Genomic DNA, 17,036 nt, shown 5'->3' with positions numbered 1-17,036 from the left:
TGGCACCACTGTTGCCTTTACTCCCCAAATCTTTTCTAGCTCCTTTTTCAGTCCTTGGTGTTTTTCAAGCTTCTCGTGTTCCTTCTTCCTGATGTTGCTGTTTCTTGGGATTGCTACATCTATCATCACTGCCTTCTTCTGTTGTTTGTCGATCAACACAATGTCCAGTTGGTTATAGCCATCACCAGTTTGTCAGTCTGGATCTGGAACTCCCACAGGATCTTGGCTTGGTCATTCTCTACCACCTTAGGAGGTGTCTTCCATTGTGATCTTGGGACTTCCAGCCCATTCTCAGTGCAGATGTTCCTGTACACTATGCCAGCCACTTGTTGATGGCGTTACATGTACACCGTTCCTGCCTTCATCTTACACCCTACTATTATGTGCTGAACTGTCTCAGGAGCATCTTTGCACAGCCTGTACCTGGGGTCCTGTCTGGTGTGGTAGATCCCCATCTCCATTGATCTTGTACTAAGTGCCTGCTCTTGTCCTGCCATGATTAGTGCTTCTGTGCTGTCTTTTTTTCTTTTTGTCTGTATTTTTCTATCCATTTGTTCTCTTCTGAAGCACAGGCTTTATTTTTTTGCATTATGTCTTACATTAGACTTTTTAGAGTTCCCACAATTTGTATGCAATTCATATGTCTCTACATAACTATAAATTATACTTATACTTGTCTCTGTGTAATACTTTGTGGATACTCTGCTTGTCATTGAGCCTGAATGAGTAACCACAGTTAATTCTCATGAGTAGCAACTCAGGTTTAACTGAAAGTATCTGACACATATATTTAATCCTTACTTCATTTTGTTCCTGACTTTGTTGTGATTTTTAATTTCAGGATTTTCACCTCACTGAATTATAGGAGTGAAGAATCCCTGTGGAAACATACAAATTTCCACCTGAAGCACAACTCGCTGTGATCGTATAGTGGTTAGTACTCTGCGTTGTGGCCGCAGCAACCCCGGTTCGAATCCGGGTCACGGCAGTGTTTTCAGGAAGCCAAATAATCCACAGAGGAGACCCCCAAGTCCCCATATAAAGTTGAAACAAATGAAGTCATGCACATTGGTGGAAGAAATACCCATATGCTGTACTTAGTCAAAAGTACCAATACAACCATGTAAAATACTCCATTACAACTAAAAGTCCTGCATGAAAAAACCTAAGTAAAAGTACATAAGTATTAGTTAAAGTAAAAGTACTGGTTTAGTCCCTCTAACTGATATGTGACTATATATGACTGGCTTTGTTGTGATTTCTAACTTCAGAATTTTCACCCAATTGAATGTCTTGACTAATATAGATGTGAAGTATCTCTGTGGAAACAAGTAGGCTGCTATCTGAAATACAGCTCGCCGTGATCGTATAGTGGTTAGTACTCTGCGTTGTGGCCGCAGCAACCCCGGTTCGAATCCGGGTCACGGCAGTGTTTTCAAGGAGCCATGTAATCCACGGAGGAGACCCCCAAGTCCCCATATAAAGTTGAAATGAGTGAAGTCATACACAGTGGTGCAAAAAGTATTCAGATGCTTTACTTAATCAAAAGCACCAATACAACAATGTAAAAATACTCCATTACAACTAAAAGTCCTGCATGAAAAATCCCAAGTAAAAGTACTGCTTCAGTCTCTCTAACTGATATATTATTATATATGACATCATTGGGTTATTAATACTGAAGCATCATGTTACTGTTGTAGCTGCTTGAGGTGGTGCAATGGTTCCCAACCTAGGGGTTGGGCCCCTCCAAAGGGTCACCACATAAATCTGTGGTGTCATGAGATGATTAATGTGAGAAGAAAGAAGAAAGAAAAAAGTTCTGATAGGCAAATATGTTGTCAGTTTTCAGAATTTTTCCATGATATATAAATAATATAAATAAATACATATATACATAACAGATGTGTATTATCACTGTCTGGACCTCACACCTGAACTGACACAACAGTGTATTAATTCTGTCATATTACTATGTTACCCCCTTTCAAATAACCATATTTTTCTATCCATTTGTTCTCTTCTGAAGCATGGTATTTATTTTTTTGCATTATGTCTTGCATTAGACTTTTTAGAGTTCTCACAACTTGTATGCAATTCATATGTCTCTCCATAAGTATAAATTATACTTATGATTATGTTTGTGTAATACCTTGTGGATACTCTTCCTGTCATTGAGCCTGGATGAGTAATCACAGCTACTCAAGTGAGTGTGAATTCTTGTGAATAGCACCCTCAAACAGTTTGGCCACCCCAGATTTACTCAGGTTTAACTGAAAGTGTCTGACACAAATATTTAATCCTTACTTCATTTTGTTCCTGACTTTGTTGTGATTTCTAACTTCAGGATTTTCACCCAATTGAATGTCCTGACTAATATAAGTGTGAAGTATCTCTGTGGAAACATGCACGTCTTTATCTGAAGCACAGCTCGCCGTGATCGTATAGTGGTTAGTACTCTGCGTTGTGGCCGCAGCAACCCCGGTTCGAATCCGGGTCACGGCAGTGTTTTCAGGAAACCAAATAATCCACAGAGGAGACCCCCAAGTCCCCATATAAAGTTGAAACAAGTGAAGTCATACACAGTGGTGGAGGAAGTATTCAGATCCTTTACCTGAGCAAAAGTACAAAAATAGCTATGTAAAAAAACTCCATTACAATTAAAATATGTAACTACTGTCAGCAAAATGTAGTTTAAGTATAGTAGTAAAATTACTGGTTTAGTCTGTCTGACTGATATATTATTATATATGATATCATTAGATCATTAATACTGAAGCATCATGTTACTGTTGTAGCTGTTTGAGGTGGAGCAATGGTTCCCAACCTAGGGTTCAGGCCCCTCTAAAGAGTCACAAGATAAATCTGAGGGGTCATGGGATGATCAAAGGGAGAGGAAAGAAGAAAAAACAAAGTTCTAATACACAAATCTGTTTTCAGTTTTTGGAATTTTTCTCTAATCTTTGATTTTTGGAGAAATAAATATACAAAATAGATATATATATATTTATCTATATATTTATGTCTGTGTAATACCTTGTGGATACTCTGCTTGTCATTGAGCCTGGATGAGTAATCACAGCTACTCAAGTGAGTGTGAATTCTAGTGAATAGCACCCTCGAATAGTTTTGCCACCCCAGATTTACAACATAAAACTAGATTGATAGCTGTTAGTGTACTGTTTGCAGACATTAGCATGTCTATAGCAGTGGCCAGAGTCAACCCCACCCCCTCAGTATCTATCCCTTTGGAAATGTCCCTATCCCCCACCACACTTCTTTCTGTCTTTCTGCCTTTTAACTGATTTTCTCCACTGAAGGCCTGTTAAGATATGCTAATGTAAATTCCATGTGTGTGTCCTCATCTTCAAGTCAGTGAATACAATGCTGCTGACACTGCATCTCCTTGAATTGTTCTTTTTGGGTGAAGAAAGTTTTTATGTGTTCACTGGAACAGAAGATAAGGGTTCTTTCAACAGTAAAACACTGGTATCTGCTCTAAACTGTAAATCAGACCTTTTTAATAGCCTGTAGTTTTTTCCCTTTAACTTTATTGAAAACAAAAAACAAAAGTCAATGCACTCACAATGTAAGTCATTGGGCCCAAAATCCACAAGCCTCCTTTTGCATTAAAAATGTATTTAATTTATTTTATCTGAAGCTAATATGAAGCTTCAGCCATCCAAATAAGTCAAATCAAGTAGATATCTTTCAACGTTACAGTCTCTTTAGTGCCAAAGTCCCTCTTTTTGTCACTATACTTTCACCGCAGTGAAACACTGTCTGAGGAATTTGATGCTAAAAAGAAACATGTCAGATAACCACTTGATATTACTAACTCAGACTATTGAAGCCTCATATAAGGTCCAAATAAACTTTTAAATCCATTTTTATACAAAATGAATATGAACACACTGTGGATCACTTACAAACACATTTGAAGGGGATCTTTTAATAGCCAGTATGAACAGGGGGAATAATAAAGCGAGGAAAACCTCTTTCAGTGTTAATATGGGCACCTGATTGTTGTTTTAAGACAGACTTAAAAAGAATTGTGAACCTATCGTTTAACTAGAGAGTTGTAATAGAGCTCAATAACTACTGGAAACAGAGTAAATTTTAATTTCCTGTTGGTCCATTTCATTTTATGCATACGGGATTTGCAAAAATATATATATAAATAGTTGAATTAAGAAGCTAACATTATTGTCCATTGAAATGTTTTCGAAAAAGGTTTTTAAAAAGTCGAACTTTTTGTTTTGATCCCCCTCCCTCTTCGTTTCGACGTTCGTCACGTGACTCGCTCATTGGCCAATCCCGTGCCAGAAGAGCACGGCTCGTAATTTTGAACATACGGAGAGCAGACGGGCAGAGTATTAGTAATGCTGCCACACAGGAGCTGATAGCGATACATCTTTTTTTCTCCCCCTCGATGTAATGGATATATTTATCTCTCGTCACATCGGATGAATTGAAAACATTGGCGCTGTCTTTTTTGTGATAAATATGACTTCCCGTGTTATCACCCCTGGACCGTACCGTGCCACGAAACTGGTAAGTTAACGTTAGCCAATGAGGTCACAGCAACGCCATAACGTTAGCTGTTAGCCGTTTTTAAATGAATGTCTTTCATACGGGGTTGTTGACAGTTGGTCGGAAATACTTTGAGTGTGTTTATCGTTGATTAATATCACCTTTGCATGAATTCTTGCTACTCATTTTCTTTACCGAGCTACTTTACATGTTGTTCAGTTGCCCAATACGTGGCTTTTTTCAAGATTTATCGGTTATATTATCGTTCATATTCCACGTCACTGCCCTGTCAGTGCATTTAAATCGCTTTTTTGTAAAGGTCATTGGAAAATATCCTCACCCATACCTTACCACCGTTCAATGTAAGTGATGGAGGTCAAAATCCACAGAGTGTTCACACAGTCATTTTATGCAAAAATGCACAAAAGCTTCATGAGTCTTCAAAAGTCTGAGTTAGTCATATCAAGTGGATATCTGCCACATTTACAGTCTTTTTTAGCATCAAACTCCCTCTTTGTGTCTTCTTGGACAGTTTTTCCCTGTTGAGCTGCAGTGAAAGTAGGCTATAGTAACAAAAAATGGACTTTGGCACTAAAAAGACTGTAATCTTGAAAGATATCTACTTGATTGGACTCATTCGGACGGCTGAAGCTTCATATTAGCTTCCGATAAACTTTTAAATGCATTTTTGCACAGATGGAGGACTGTGGATTTTGTCCCCTATCACTTACATTATGCATGCATTATGAAGGGATCTTCTAATGGCAAAAAACTGAACCTTTCCTTTAAAGTCATGCAGCACTATACTGAACAATAAATGCAAGTATGATAAGGGTGACGCAATGACATATGGATTAGATACAGTATGCCTTACTTCTAGGGCTGCAACCAAAAAAACATTGTTGATTAATTTGCTGATTTTTTTTTTTTTTTTTTTTTTTACCCATAAGTCTGTAAACTGTCAGAAAATAGTGGGAAACTCCCCTCCCAATTTACAGTTTGAGGGCAAGAAAATTTGATGTCTTCAATTTGCTTATATTCAATTAACAATGACATTAGGGCTGCAAATAACAATTATTTTCATGATCAATTAATTAAAGGACCAGTGTGTAGCATTTAGTGGCATCTAGCAGTGAGGTTGCAGGTTGCAACTAACTGATTACCACATATTAAGTTTACTAGCATAGAAGACTAAAGAAACCAAAAAATATTCACATTTAAGAAGCTGGAACCAGGTAATTTTGACTGAAAACATTTAATTGATCATCAAAATAGTTGTCAATTCTGTCTATAAACTAATTGACTGATCTTTGCAGCTCTAAATGATATAACTATAGAAATACAGTGTATACAAATGCAGCAAATCCTGATATTTAAGATGATAGAACTGGCAAATGTTTGGCATTTTGTAGTAGACAAATGACTTAAATGATCAGTTGCTTACCAAAAGTTCTTGCACAACTTCACTACTACTTCCAAATTATTAGGCAACTCAACTTTATTGTGAAACAAACGTGCTTGGGCTTGTGGCCTTTAGATGACCCCGATGAAGGCCAGAAACCAAAATGTGTTAAATGTGTTGGCCTGGCAGTAAAGTTTGTCTACTACAAGTGTTGCTGAAGTTTTGACCCTATTACTATTGATCTGTAAACTGACTAATAATATTTGTAGAAATTGGTTCTCTGTATTGATTGTCATGATTATGAACAACTTTTTCTACTTTTTTTTTTTTTAGAACATTGCTTTACAGATGAAGTTCTTATTGTTCTTACACCAAAAATGTTTCCAAACCTTAAACTAAACTCTCTCATGGAATAAGGCATCAGGCTGTTTCTGTCAGGAATTTCCCTTGTGACACTGAAATGTTATCAAATGAATCCAAACAAAACAACATAAATTGCATAATAACACTAGTCCAGCTTTACATGGACCTGTTAGTCTTTACTAAACCCTCTCCTCCTTGTCCTCCTGTAGTGGAATGAGGTGACTCGTCTGTTTCGGGCTGGCATGCCCCTCAGGAAACACCGCCAGAACTTTCGGCATTATTCCTCCTGCTTCACCGCCACGGCTGCCGTGGAGTGGATGCACCAGCTGCTCCGTAGCAACAGCAATTTTGGTCCTGATGTCACCAGGCAACAGACGGTGCAGCTCCTGAAGAAGTTTCTGAAGAACCATGTGATCGAAGACGTGAAGGGCCGCTGGGGCACGGAGGACCTGGAGGACAACAACACGCTGTACAGGTACGCAGACTTTTGGAGAAATGTGCTGCAAAATTGTTTAAAAGGAGCGGATCAAATCAATTTGTTTCTCCTTCTCCAGATTCCCCTCCACCTCTCCTCTGAAGCCCATTCCCTGTCCCGCTCCAGCCTCAGCTCCCAGCTCCATTAAGAAAAGACCTTCACTCAGAGACAAAGAAGGTTTCTTCAGGTTTAAGAGTATCAAGAAGCATGAGAAAGAGACACAGGTGAGCTGAACAGGATGTGGATTATTATCAGTCTTATCTTACATGTGTTTAATCGTGTACATTAAATGCATACAAATACTTGCATATCATTAATCGCTCAGCCTGACATTCAGACAAGTTAATGATGAGTTGTTCATGCTCTGTTTGTCCCTTACAGGAGAATGTAGACCCTGTCCTCCAAGCAGAGGAAGAGAATCAGCCAACAGAAGAGCAGCAGTTGCCGAGACGAGAGCTGACTGTGGAAGATGAACAGGACATCTGGAGAGACATCACCATCACCCAGTATAGACAGAAAAAAAACATTGCTCTGTTGTAGTGCTGGGCGTTATACCGGTTTTAATTCCCCGTACAATATGAATTTTTCATGTACTGCCATACTGGTGCACAGCTGAAATGATTCCTGTAACTCTCCAGTAGGCAGCAAAATGTATAATATTGTTCACCACAAAGAGCGCTACGGTCAGGGCCTTGTGTATACTGACAGTTATCAAGGCAACCTCCGTCAGCCTCGTACTGCTTTAGAAATGAATCACTTCAAAAGTTTGTGAGTCTGAATGAAAGTAAATTTCAACTAATTTTTGGTCATTCCGCCCAGCACTACTCTGTTGTGTTATATGCGTCCAATGCATGGCTTATTTATCACTATATTGAAGTTACAAGTATGTAATTCCAATATGGTGCATATTTCCTAAAGCATAAGATGTGATCATTCCCCAGAAAGGGTGAGCAGGAGTTTCCTTGTCAAACTAAACCTTGTGTGTTGTGTTTCAGCCTGCAGAGGATTCTGGGTGTTACATCTCTTAATGAAGTTTTAGACCAACGTCATGTAAACCCACAAAACATCATCTATAATATGACCAAAGTCAACAAGCATGGAGTGGTCACGCTGGACGACAAGATCAGTAGGTTCTGACGGCGGGCAGAATAACTGACTGCATGTCCGTGTCTGTCTCTACCTGTGTGCCTTTCTGTCTACTTCAGTATTTCCAACCATCTGTCGAGTCGATTTTAAAATGTGAAAAGTTGCATCAAGTAGTGTGAAAAATTTCCATTAGGTGAGTTGAGGCTCACAGAATGTCAGAACACACATCATTTTAAAGAACTGACCTTAATGTTCATTAGTATCTGCTAATACTGGACATATTTAATGCTGTCTGTAGACCATAAGAAGAAAAACGTGCTTGGTGATATTTTAGGACAATGCATGTGACATTTGGGAGGTTAGGTCAGGTCAGAGGTCAGGATGCAAAAAAAAAGCATTAAACACATTTTGCATTGGATAATTTGAATTTATAATGTATATTAATGATATGAACATCGAATAAATTACTTAAATTATAAGACTAAACTAGGTTTTTAGGTTGTGCAAAAACACAAGTCTTAAATAGTGGATTATTACAATATAACTGGTAACCAGTCCAACCTGTCAATCATCTCTCTAGATGACCTTCCCCACTGGGTTTTGTCTGCCATGAAGAGCCTGGCCAACTGTGAGTAGCAACAAGCTACGTATACATTACTTTACCTTACATTCATACACTTTTGTCCTGCACAAATAATGCTAAATGTTAGAAATCGGCAATTGAAGAAAATGTTTTTCTATATAGTGAATAAAATACAGGAAGTAAAATGAGCCCTGGATGTTTAGAATTATATTTAAAGTAAGAAAATAAATTCATAGATAGATATTTGTTTGGTTTATGAATGAACGCTCACTCGAAGCTTTCAGATATGTGTTTGTCATCCTTTCTGTCTTATGACGGCTGCAGTAACTTCCTGTTTGTTTCCAGGGCCAAAGTATGACAGCGCACAGCCGTCCTATCCCGGCTTTGAAAGAGATGTCTTCAAAACGGTGTCTGATTACTTCTACAGCCTTCCGCAGCCGTTACTCACATACGAACTGTATGAACTGTTTATCAATGTGCTGGGTAGGTATCGCGGACTCTGCGGTGATTTTCATTTGGCCGCCGCTTGTCTATAAAACAGCAGCTAAATGGATGATGTGCTTTTGAGAAATGGAAATAATGCTCAAACATTGTGACAGGATTTTTTTTTTTCAGGATCTTTCCACTACAGTTTCCACTATGTGGTCGAGTGCTTTGACCTCTAACAGTGACTTTTGACTGCTAACAGAGGTTTTGGTTGTTGTCGCTACTGTTTGTGGAGTCCTAACAGTGATGATGAGCATCTGTACTCTGTGTGTACTGGTGTTTGCCTGTTATGTGTTGTCTCTGACCAGCTGATGGTTCTGTATGTACGGTAAAGATTTGAACTAACGAAACCCTCTCCCTCCCCTTCACTGTCTGCTTGCACTGACCCTCTGCCTGCAACGCTTGGCTCTCTCTGTCTTCCTCTGTGTCTGCATCCACTCCCAGTGTTTTGTGGGTATGTCACAGCGCCCGCAACACACCAGCGTGGGAAACGCAAGAAGCCTGACCTTCCCTCAGTGCCCCCTCCAGCCAAGACATCATTTCACTCCACAGAGTGTCTCCTCCTGTCGCTGCTCAGACAGGGAACATGCGATGAGACAGAATCGCCCATGAGAGAGGTGCTTGGAGGGAAACTTCAGTCACGACGGCTGGCCGCGCTGAAAGGTGACGGTCAGTTAGGAGGCAGCTGCTTGAGCCTGAGTACAGTCGGCTCTATGAGGCCCCGAACTAGGAGCTGCTCACTGGAAACAATCCTAGATGACTCTGTCAATCTCACCCAAAAACAGCTGTTCACGTCCAATGAGAGCCTGGCGTCCTGTGTCAATAGCAACAATAGCCAGGGCGACGGCGGTGCCATCACGAGACCCCGCAGTCGTTCAGACGTTACATCTGTATCCAAAGAAACTTTAAATCCTTTTGAAAACGCTCCAGGAGGTTCCACCAGAAACAGACTGTCTTTAGTTTCTGCGGCAAGACTGTCGGCAGCACAGAGGTTGCGGCCACAGAGTGTCGGCAGCTGTCTGGACATCGTCATCGAGACCAGTGAAGAAGATGTTAAAGAGACCAGGTGGCGGAGCCGAGCAGCCAGCTGCCTTAACGTAAACACCTCCGTAGACCAGCATCACTCCTCCTCAGCTTCACGTCCTCCCTTGTTGTCTTCTTCTTCCTATCATCCTCACTCCTCCTTCTCTTCATCTGCTGTAACCAAAGTACAAGGGTCTCATGCTACTACAGGACCTGGTGGGCCCAGACCCGCCTCCAGTACCTCTAATCTTTGGTCCCTCCCTGCCCCTGCTGTTGTCCGGCGCTGCGTCAGCTCTCTGGATGTGTCCAAGCCGCCTCGACCTGTTTCACTGTTCAAACCGCCTGTCTTTGTGCCCACCAGCAACTCCCAGCCCCCCCAACCCAAACCTGAGCACAGTAAGACCCTCTGCCCTCTACCTGTCTATGTGTCTGCTTGTCTGTCGACGTCTAATCAAACTAACATCTAACCACTACTCGTATGAGAGTTTATTAAAAGTATCTCGCAAATACAACTCTCATTCATCTCAAAGAGTGAAGAGATGTGAGTTGAAGAGTTCCAGAAAATGATTTCATCTTCATTGAAAGGGCACAGAGTTCACAAGCACCTCACAAAATGTGTTCAATTTTAGATAAGATAGTCTATTGATGCTGCACACTATAGTTTGCTTGCTTTTTGTATATTTTTTTTATTTTCCTTCCCTGCTGCTTTTGATTTTTGCAGCTTGCTGCATTAAGCAAACCACATTGGAAAAACTGGACCTGCTAAAATAATGTCAGTCTTTTTCTGTCAACATATGAAGTGCCAGAATAGAGAATCTATCCTGCAAACAGTATATTCAAGTAAAAACAGGTTGAAATAGGAAACAAATGTATGTGTGCAATGCAGCTTCTTGAAGATCTGGAAACTAGAAATATCAGTGATTTTAATAAAAAAAAAAAAAAAGAAGAAAAATCTACAGTCATAATCATTGTGATGAAAGAACAACAGACATTTGAAATAATATAAGCATTAAGAAATGATTCATAAAGGTACAGATTCTGTATCATTTAACAAGCTCAGATGGACAGACATCTGACTGCAAGATGTTAGCGTAGTGCTGTAAATAAACAATGTACAACAATTAACCAGATAGCCTTGAATCCCGGACATGGATATCTCCTGAAACTTGGACATTTCAGTCACAGATCCATTTATTATTGTTGTGTTAAAAAAAAAAAAAAAAAAAAAAAAAGCCTTTTGGAAGAAAATTGAAAATACAAACTCATCGAACCATAGAAAATTATCTTGATGACCTACAAATGATGTGTGGTAATGTGGCATTATTTCTTCTGACCTGGATCAGGGCTATGTACTGGGATGCCCATGCTTTTCAATAGTTATACATCCTACCTGACTCATCTTGCACCATACAGTAGCTGTAGTTGATTAACCTCGTCATCCATCATTCATCCATTCATGTGTCTAGTCTAGTGAATGTGATGTAGCTGTGATGGATGAATGTGGACTTAAAGAGTGATTCTACTGCTGTTTCTTTGCAAGATTAAAGATTTCACCTGCCTCTGTCATCATTACTGTATGAATACGTGTGTGTGTAGGTCTTCTCCAGCCTCAGTGCGAGCGTGTGGCCATTGAGGCCCTGCAGCTGTGCACCCTCCTCCTCCCACCTGCCTCTCGCAGGAAGTTGCAGCTCCTCATGAGGATGATGTCTCGCATCAGCCAGAACGTGGACATGCCGCGTCTCCACCCCGTCATCGGCACCCGAACACTGGTGAGGGGAAAAAATCGCTGTACTCATCTTTACTCTACAATTTGTGCCCCTGTAATCCTAATTTCCTTCCTTGATGAAGATTATCTCATTGAAATCAGTTGGATTACAGTTAGAGTTGGCTCTTTTTTCATCACATAAGGCTTGTTCACAGAAGACATTTTGACATTACTACCAATAACATGAATGTTTTTTATTGATTTACTTGTTTTTTGTGATTCTTGTTCCAGATGGTTCACACGTTTTCAGGCTGCGTTCTGGGCAGCCCTGAGGAGTGTGATTTGGACGAGCTGTTAGCTACCAGACTGGTGTCGTTTCTAATGGACCATCAGCAAAGCATCCTCTCAGTCCCGGAGTTCCTGCTGAGTGCTATCAATGACCACGTACAGTATCTGCGCACGGTACAGGTACACTTTTAAAATGTTCCAGTATATATCATTCCACTGAACCAGCTGAATGAAAACAGAAAAAAAGTTATGACCAAAATGCAGTTTGGGTTTCATCTGCATTGAATGTACAGTGACTATCTGTCAGCACAGACATACAGACGTGTTTTTATTCTTCTGATTACAGGTTCCAGTCAGCAATGTTCCTAATATCGATGCCAGCGACCCAGTTTGCGTTCCAATGCCCATCTACGCGTTCTGCCGTCAGATTAGCGGCGCTGAGTTTGAACAGCAAAAGCAAGCGTCTTCCCAGAAGGCCATGGAGGAGTTACTGGAGATCCTGCTGACAGACCAAAACATGAGCGAGAAGGACAGACGCAAGAAACTGAAGCAGGTAATGAAACAGTCAGAAATCTGTATTTTCAAACAATACATGGTTTTACAATGATTTAACTGGCACTGCTCCAGATTGACCACTTACTTCCAACATGGTTCCAAGATGTTAAAAGACAAAGAATATTTGACATTCATTGTAAAAACTAAAACATGAATCATGAACATAAATCATGAAATCCAGTCACCACAATTTAAGAAAAAATATAAGATAAAATATAAGGACAATTTGATAGTTAAGTAACAGTGTCATTGCAGATTTCATCATAAATCTTTGAACCTGTAAGTCCTGACCCGACTTCTATAAGCCGCTCTTATTTTAAAAAACTGGATGTGAAGCAGGAGGCTGTTCACAACATGGCACCAGTGTTAAAAACGGAACTTCTGGCTACATTATTCACTGGAGGCACTTCACATTAACGCACACTGGCCCTGGTATTATAGTTATAGCTGAGTATGGACCATCGTTACCTGAGAACACACATATTGAGTAGCATACCTATTTATAATATTGTACATATAATGCAGCTTCTGTTCTACTCTGAGCTGTACTGGCAGCAGTCCTACACTTCTGAATTCATCACTACCAAGATGAGTTTAAGAGGATGCATTTAATATAATAAGAGAAGCAACATGGGACAGTTTTTAGAACAGCTGTGTTGACCTGACTAAAATAGTTTGCTTCAGGCACCAGTACCTCTACCTATTCCAGTTTGTCCAGTTTTTTTAAGATGTATTATTGTGTATATATTGTATTATTTAATAGAAAGCTGATAGTAGACAAGCAGACAGGAAACAAGGGGAGAAGGGAGGTTATGACATGACAAGGGTCCCTAGCCAGAGTGGAACCAGGGACGTTATGGTTACGTGGCATGCACAGTAACCACTACCAGGGTGCTCTCCTTTTTTTCCTTTTAACTAGATGTATAGATGACATTTATACACCATCTGGAAGTGACCATTTAATTCAATTTTCAGCTGGGAAAGCACACAACGTACTGTGATTGTCATTTCCAGTAGTGTTTATATTCAGTTAACATGTTCCAGCATTAAGTTGTTAAATCCTGCGTTTTATTGTCCTCTCTACAGTTTCAGAAGCAGTACCCAGACATCTACAGTCGGCGAGTCCCCTCCTCAGACAGAACAGAGAACAAGACTGACAACAAGCCAAAGATTAAACCTCCCCTCCTCAACATCAAGAAGACCAAAGCTTTCAGTATCAGGAACTAAACTAAACCAACAGGTGTCGCCACAGTAGAAGCCACAGTCTGTTATGTCATGTTTTTTTTTTCCTGCACTATAACTGCACTGATACTGATACTAACATGTTCTGTTACATTGGAAACTGTTCAATTCCTGTTTTGGCTCATTTATGTGCTAACATGAGAGTTAATGCAGGCTGGGAGACTTCTACAATGGTAAATATGTATATTCGTGTTGTGTGTATGTGTGTGACGTGTTTACAGCTGAGTGATATGAAGGCAGGTGGACAGACAGCAGTTCACTTTATTTACTGTGTTTGGATAAAATGTGTTTTTGAAGCAGGGTTTTTATAAAATGTGTTCATCTGGATCAGTCAAAACTTCTCTTTTTGTCTGTTTTCTTCTCAATTCACCTGTCTTCTCTGTTGCTAGCTGATACTGGTGTGCGTGTGTGCGCGTCTGTTTTTTGAGAAAAAAGTATGCAATTCTGAGATCACTGGTCCATATGGGAGTTATTAGATTATAGATTTATTAATTTATATGGATGACGATATTGGGAGCAGTGCTAGATATGTCTTTGCTTGAAGTGTTGTTTTTTTTTTGTCTGAACTGTTTTTATTTACTTTACTAAACATTTTATATCATAGATTCTCAAGTTTTATTTTAAATTCTTTGTAGTTTGAAACGTTGATTTTATGTTTTATTATTCTTGTCTTTTGGCTCTTAGACTTTCTTTTTGCTTCATTTTTTCAGTCTTTTTTATATTTTCACATTTTCGCCCCTTTTCTTTTATTTCTTCTTATTCATCTTCAACACTTGCCTGCTTAGTTTATTGGATAGAGAAATGTTTTGCACTGGGTTTTAGGCGTTATGACCGGCCAGCAAGCTCATGTCAATCATCAGAGTGGTTAATTTATACATAGTGAATGCATATTAAACTCCCTAAAGATGGCTTGACCAGACACATGTCATATTTTGGTTAAAAAGTTGCTACAGCTGATACTCAAACTTCATAAAACGTTTTTTTTTCAGCATCTGCAGCATTTATCATTTGAAAGCAGTGATGTGGCTGTTGCTTAAAATGAAAATAGCTTGTCATGGTGTCCATCAATTTCAGTGATATAATGTCAAGTGAGGGAATATAACAAAGCTAAAAGTTGACTTAAAATGTCAAGACATCCTGTATTTATTTATCTTATGCTATATGAAGTAATAGTTCTACCCTGATAGATGTGTGTTTATACCTCAGATCAGATGGTGTGTGTGTGTGTGTACCATACACTCTTCAGCTATGTTTTTGACAAAGACTCTTACAGAGGATTGTTTACTGTACACCCACACAGTGGTACTCTTTCCTCCACATTGTTTACTATGCAAAGTCCTGGGAAATAAACCTTTTCAGATGTTCTATTTATTTCACGTTGTCCTGTTTCTTTATGTTAAAGTGTGTGTGTGTGTGTGAACAGATCGGTGTTCACTTTCCTGTAGATACAGTATAGACCTACTAAAGTGGAATTGAAAGAGGACAACAGAACCGAACTTTTGTACATTTTATACACACATATATTTTATATCAGACCTGAAAGTAAAACAAAGAGTCCTGCACACTGTCCATCACTTGAATCCACTTCAATAACACAACATTTAGCTCCTCAGACCTTCATCAGGTAAAATTCATGTGAACAAACAGCGCCATCCATACAAAGACTATCTGTTTTTACCCTTGCACATGAGAATAATTTTGCTACTAACTGTTTGGCCTATTTTTAGATGACCTGTAGTGCCTTTTTCTGCCTCAGATTATAGGCTACATTGGGTCATATGGGATTTGGGGATTTAGGGCCCTATTGTATAATGCTAATTCATCTTTTGTAATATATGTATATTAATTATTTATGTAATTGCAAGAGCTGAGTGTCCTGCTTGTTTTTCTATTGGATGAGCTTATTGACCTTAATTTATATACATATTGGGTTACTGGCTTGACTGGCGGGATTTTCCCGGGTAAATACTGATACTGATAACTGTTTTTATATTGATGATGAAGGTCTGAGGACTAAAACATTGTGTTATTAAAGTGAGTTCAAGTGATCATTTGAAGAGGTTTTAATCCTACACACCTGTCACTAAGACTAAATGGTGCACAGGAACTTTTTTGAAACTACAAGTGACCAAAAAGAGGTTAAGACTCTCAGCTACAATGACCTGAGAAATAGGTGTAAATAGTAACCAAGTTTTGAAAACCATGAATCCCTTAGTTACTCGCTAAATGATCAACGAGTTAATGTTATAAATCAGCAACACTGTCATCTGGCGATTTTCATGGTCACTGTGTGTTATGTAATCACTAAAAACTACCTAATTTCTAAGCAGAAAAGTGCTTCGGGATGAGTCCTGGAGAATTCATTGGATATTGAAAACACTTTTATATACACATTTATATAGTCTAATGTCACAAATCACAAATTTGCCTCAGGGGGCTTTACAATCTGTACCGCAATACAACAGCTTTTATCCTTAAACCCTCGATTCAAGTAAGGAAAAACTCCCTAAAACCTTTAACGGGGAAAAATTGGAAGAATTCTCAGGAAGAGCAACAGAGAGATCCCTCTTCCAGAGCGGACAAACATGCAATAGATGTACAGAATTGACCAAGATAGCAAAGTGATAGTATAGAAAAGCATGGCAAAATTATATATAAAATAATACCTTGGTAACATATATGAAGAGGCAGGTTTTAAATGATAAAAAAAAACTGCCTTTTTGGGCATAATGAAGGTTATCAAACCCAAAATACAAGTGTCCATTACACTGTGAAAGTGGGTATAAAAGGTCAAAATTGACTGTTTAAATTTTAATTAATTCCATCCTGAGGTCAGACTTTTAGCTTTTAGCATTTTAGCCCCCAAAGTGTCAAAGCTAATAGCAAAATCACAAATATGTTGTTCATTCTGTGCAACACAAACTGAATTGTGGGGCGTGATGAGCATTGCAGCAAGCAATCACATAATAAATAACTCATGAACTGTTGGAAGTAGAAGAAACATTTTGTACTGAGGTACAATTGTGCTGATACAAATTTTCCATTTTGGATTTTTTGGTAAACACATTTTTTGCCTCTATTAGCATGTTTCATCCAATTTTCACCAAATTTGTACCATATTTAGATGATTCTGAACAAAACTTCTAAGTTTGTTTTTTGATATTGCTTAGCATTTGTCTGTAATTGATTACCAAAAATTTGAAGGCGTGGCCTAATGCACTTTACGGGCCATAACTCTTCAATGCAGAATTCAATCGCAACCAAATTTGGGAATGTTGTACATACAGCCACATCG

General features: G+C 39.1%; 1 protein-coding gene and 3 non-coding genes across 4 annotated transcripts; all 4 read left to right on the top strand.

Annotated features, from left to right (window-relative positions):
• The first annotated feature begins 916 nt into the window (after positions 1-916).
• trnah-gug lies at positions 917-988 on the top strand. Its single transcript has one exon. It is a non-coding gene; the product is annotated as a tRNA-His (tRNA).
• A 369-nt stretch (positions 989-1,357) lies between these two features.
• On the top strand, positions 1,358-1,429 carry trnah-gug. The gene has a single exon. It is a non-coding gene; the product is annotated as a tRNA-His (tRNA).
• A 1,004-nt stretch (positions 1,430-2,433) lies between these two features.
• On the top strand, positions 2,434-2,505 carry trnah-gug. Its single transcript has one exon. It is a non-coding gene; the product is annotated as a tRNA-His (tRNA).
• A 1,824-nt stretch (positions 2,506-4,329) lies between these two features.
• Positions 4,330-15,112, top strand: depdc1a (DEP domain containing 1a). The gene is made up of 12 exons (XM_042417564.1): positions 4,330-4,554; positions 6,508-6,773; positions 6,853-6,997; positions 7,155-7,279; positions 7,769-7,899; positions 8,440-8,487; positions 8,788-8,925; positions 9,373-10,347; positions 11,548-11,720; positions 11,948-12,124; positions 12,291-12,497; positions 13,586-15,112. Exons 1-12 carry the CDS (start codon positions 4,507-4,509, stop codon positions 13,724-13,726), a joined length of 2,574 nt encoding a protein of 857 aa, XP_042273498.1. The 5' UTR covers positions 4,330-4,506; the 3' UTR covers positions 13,727-15,112.
• The last annotated feature ends 1,924 nt before the right edge of the window (positions 15,113-17,036 follow it).

The sequence above is a fragment of the Thunnus maccoyii genome, chromosome 7, assembly GCF_910596095.1.
Source record: "Thunnus maccoyii chromosome 7, fThuMac1.1, whole genome shotgun sequence".
Classification (NCBI taxonomy): Eukaryota; Metazoa; Chordata; class Actinopteri; order Scombriformes; family Scombridae; genus Thunnus; species Thunnus maccoyii.
This window is presented reverse-complemented; position numbering and strand designations above follow the sequence as displayed.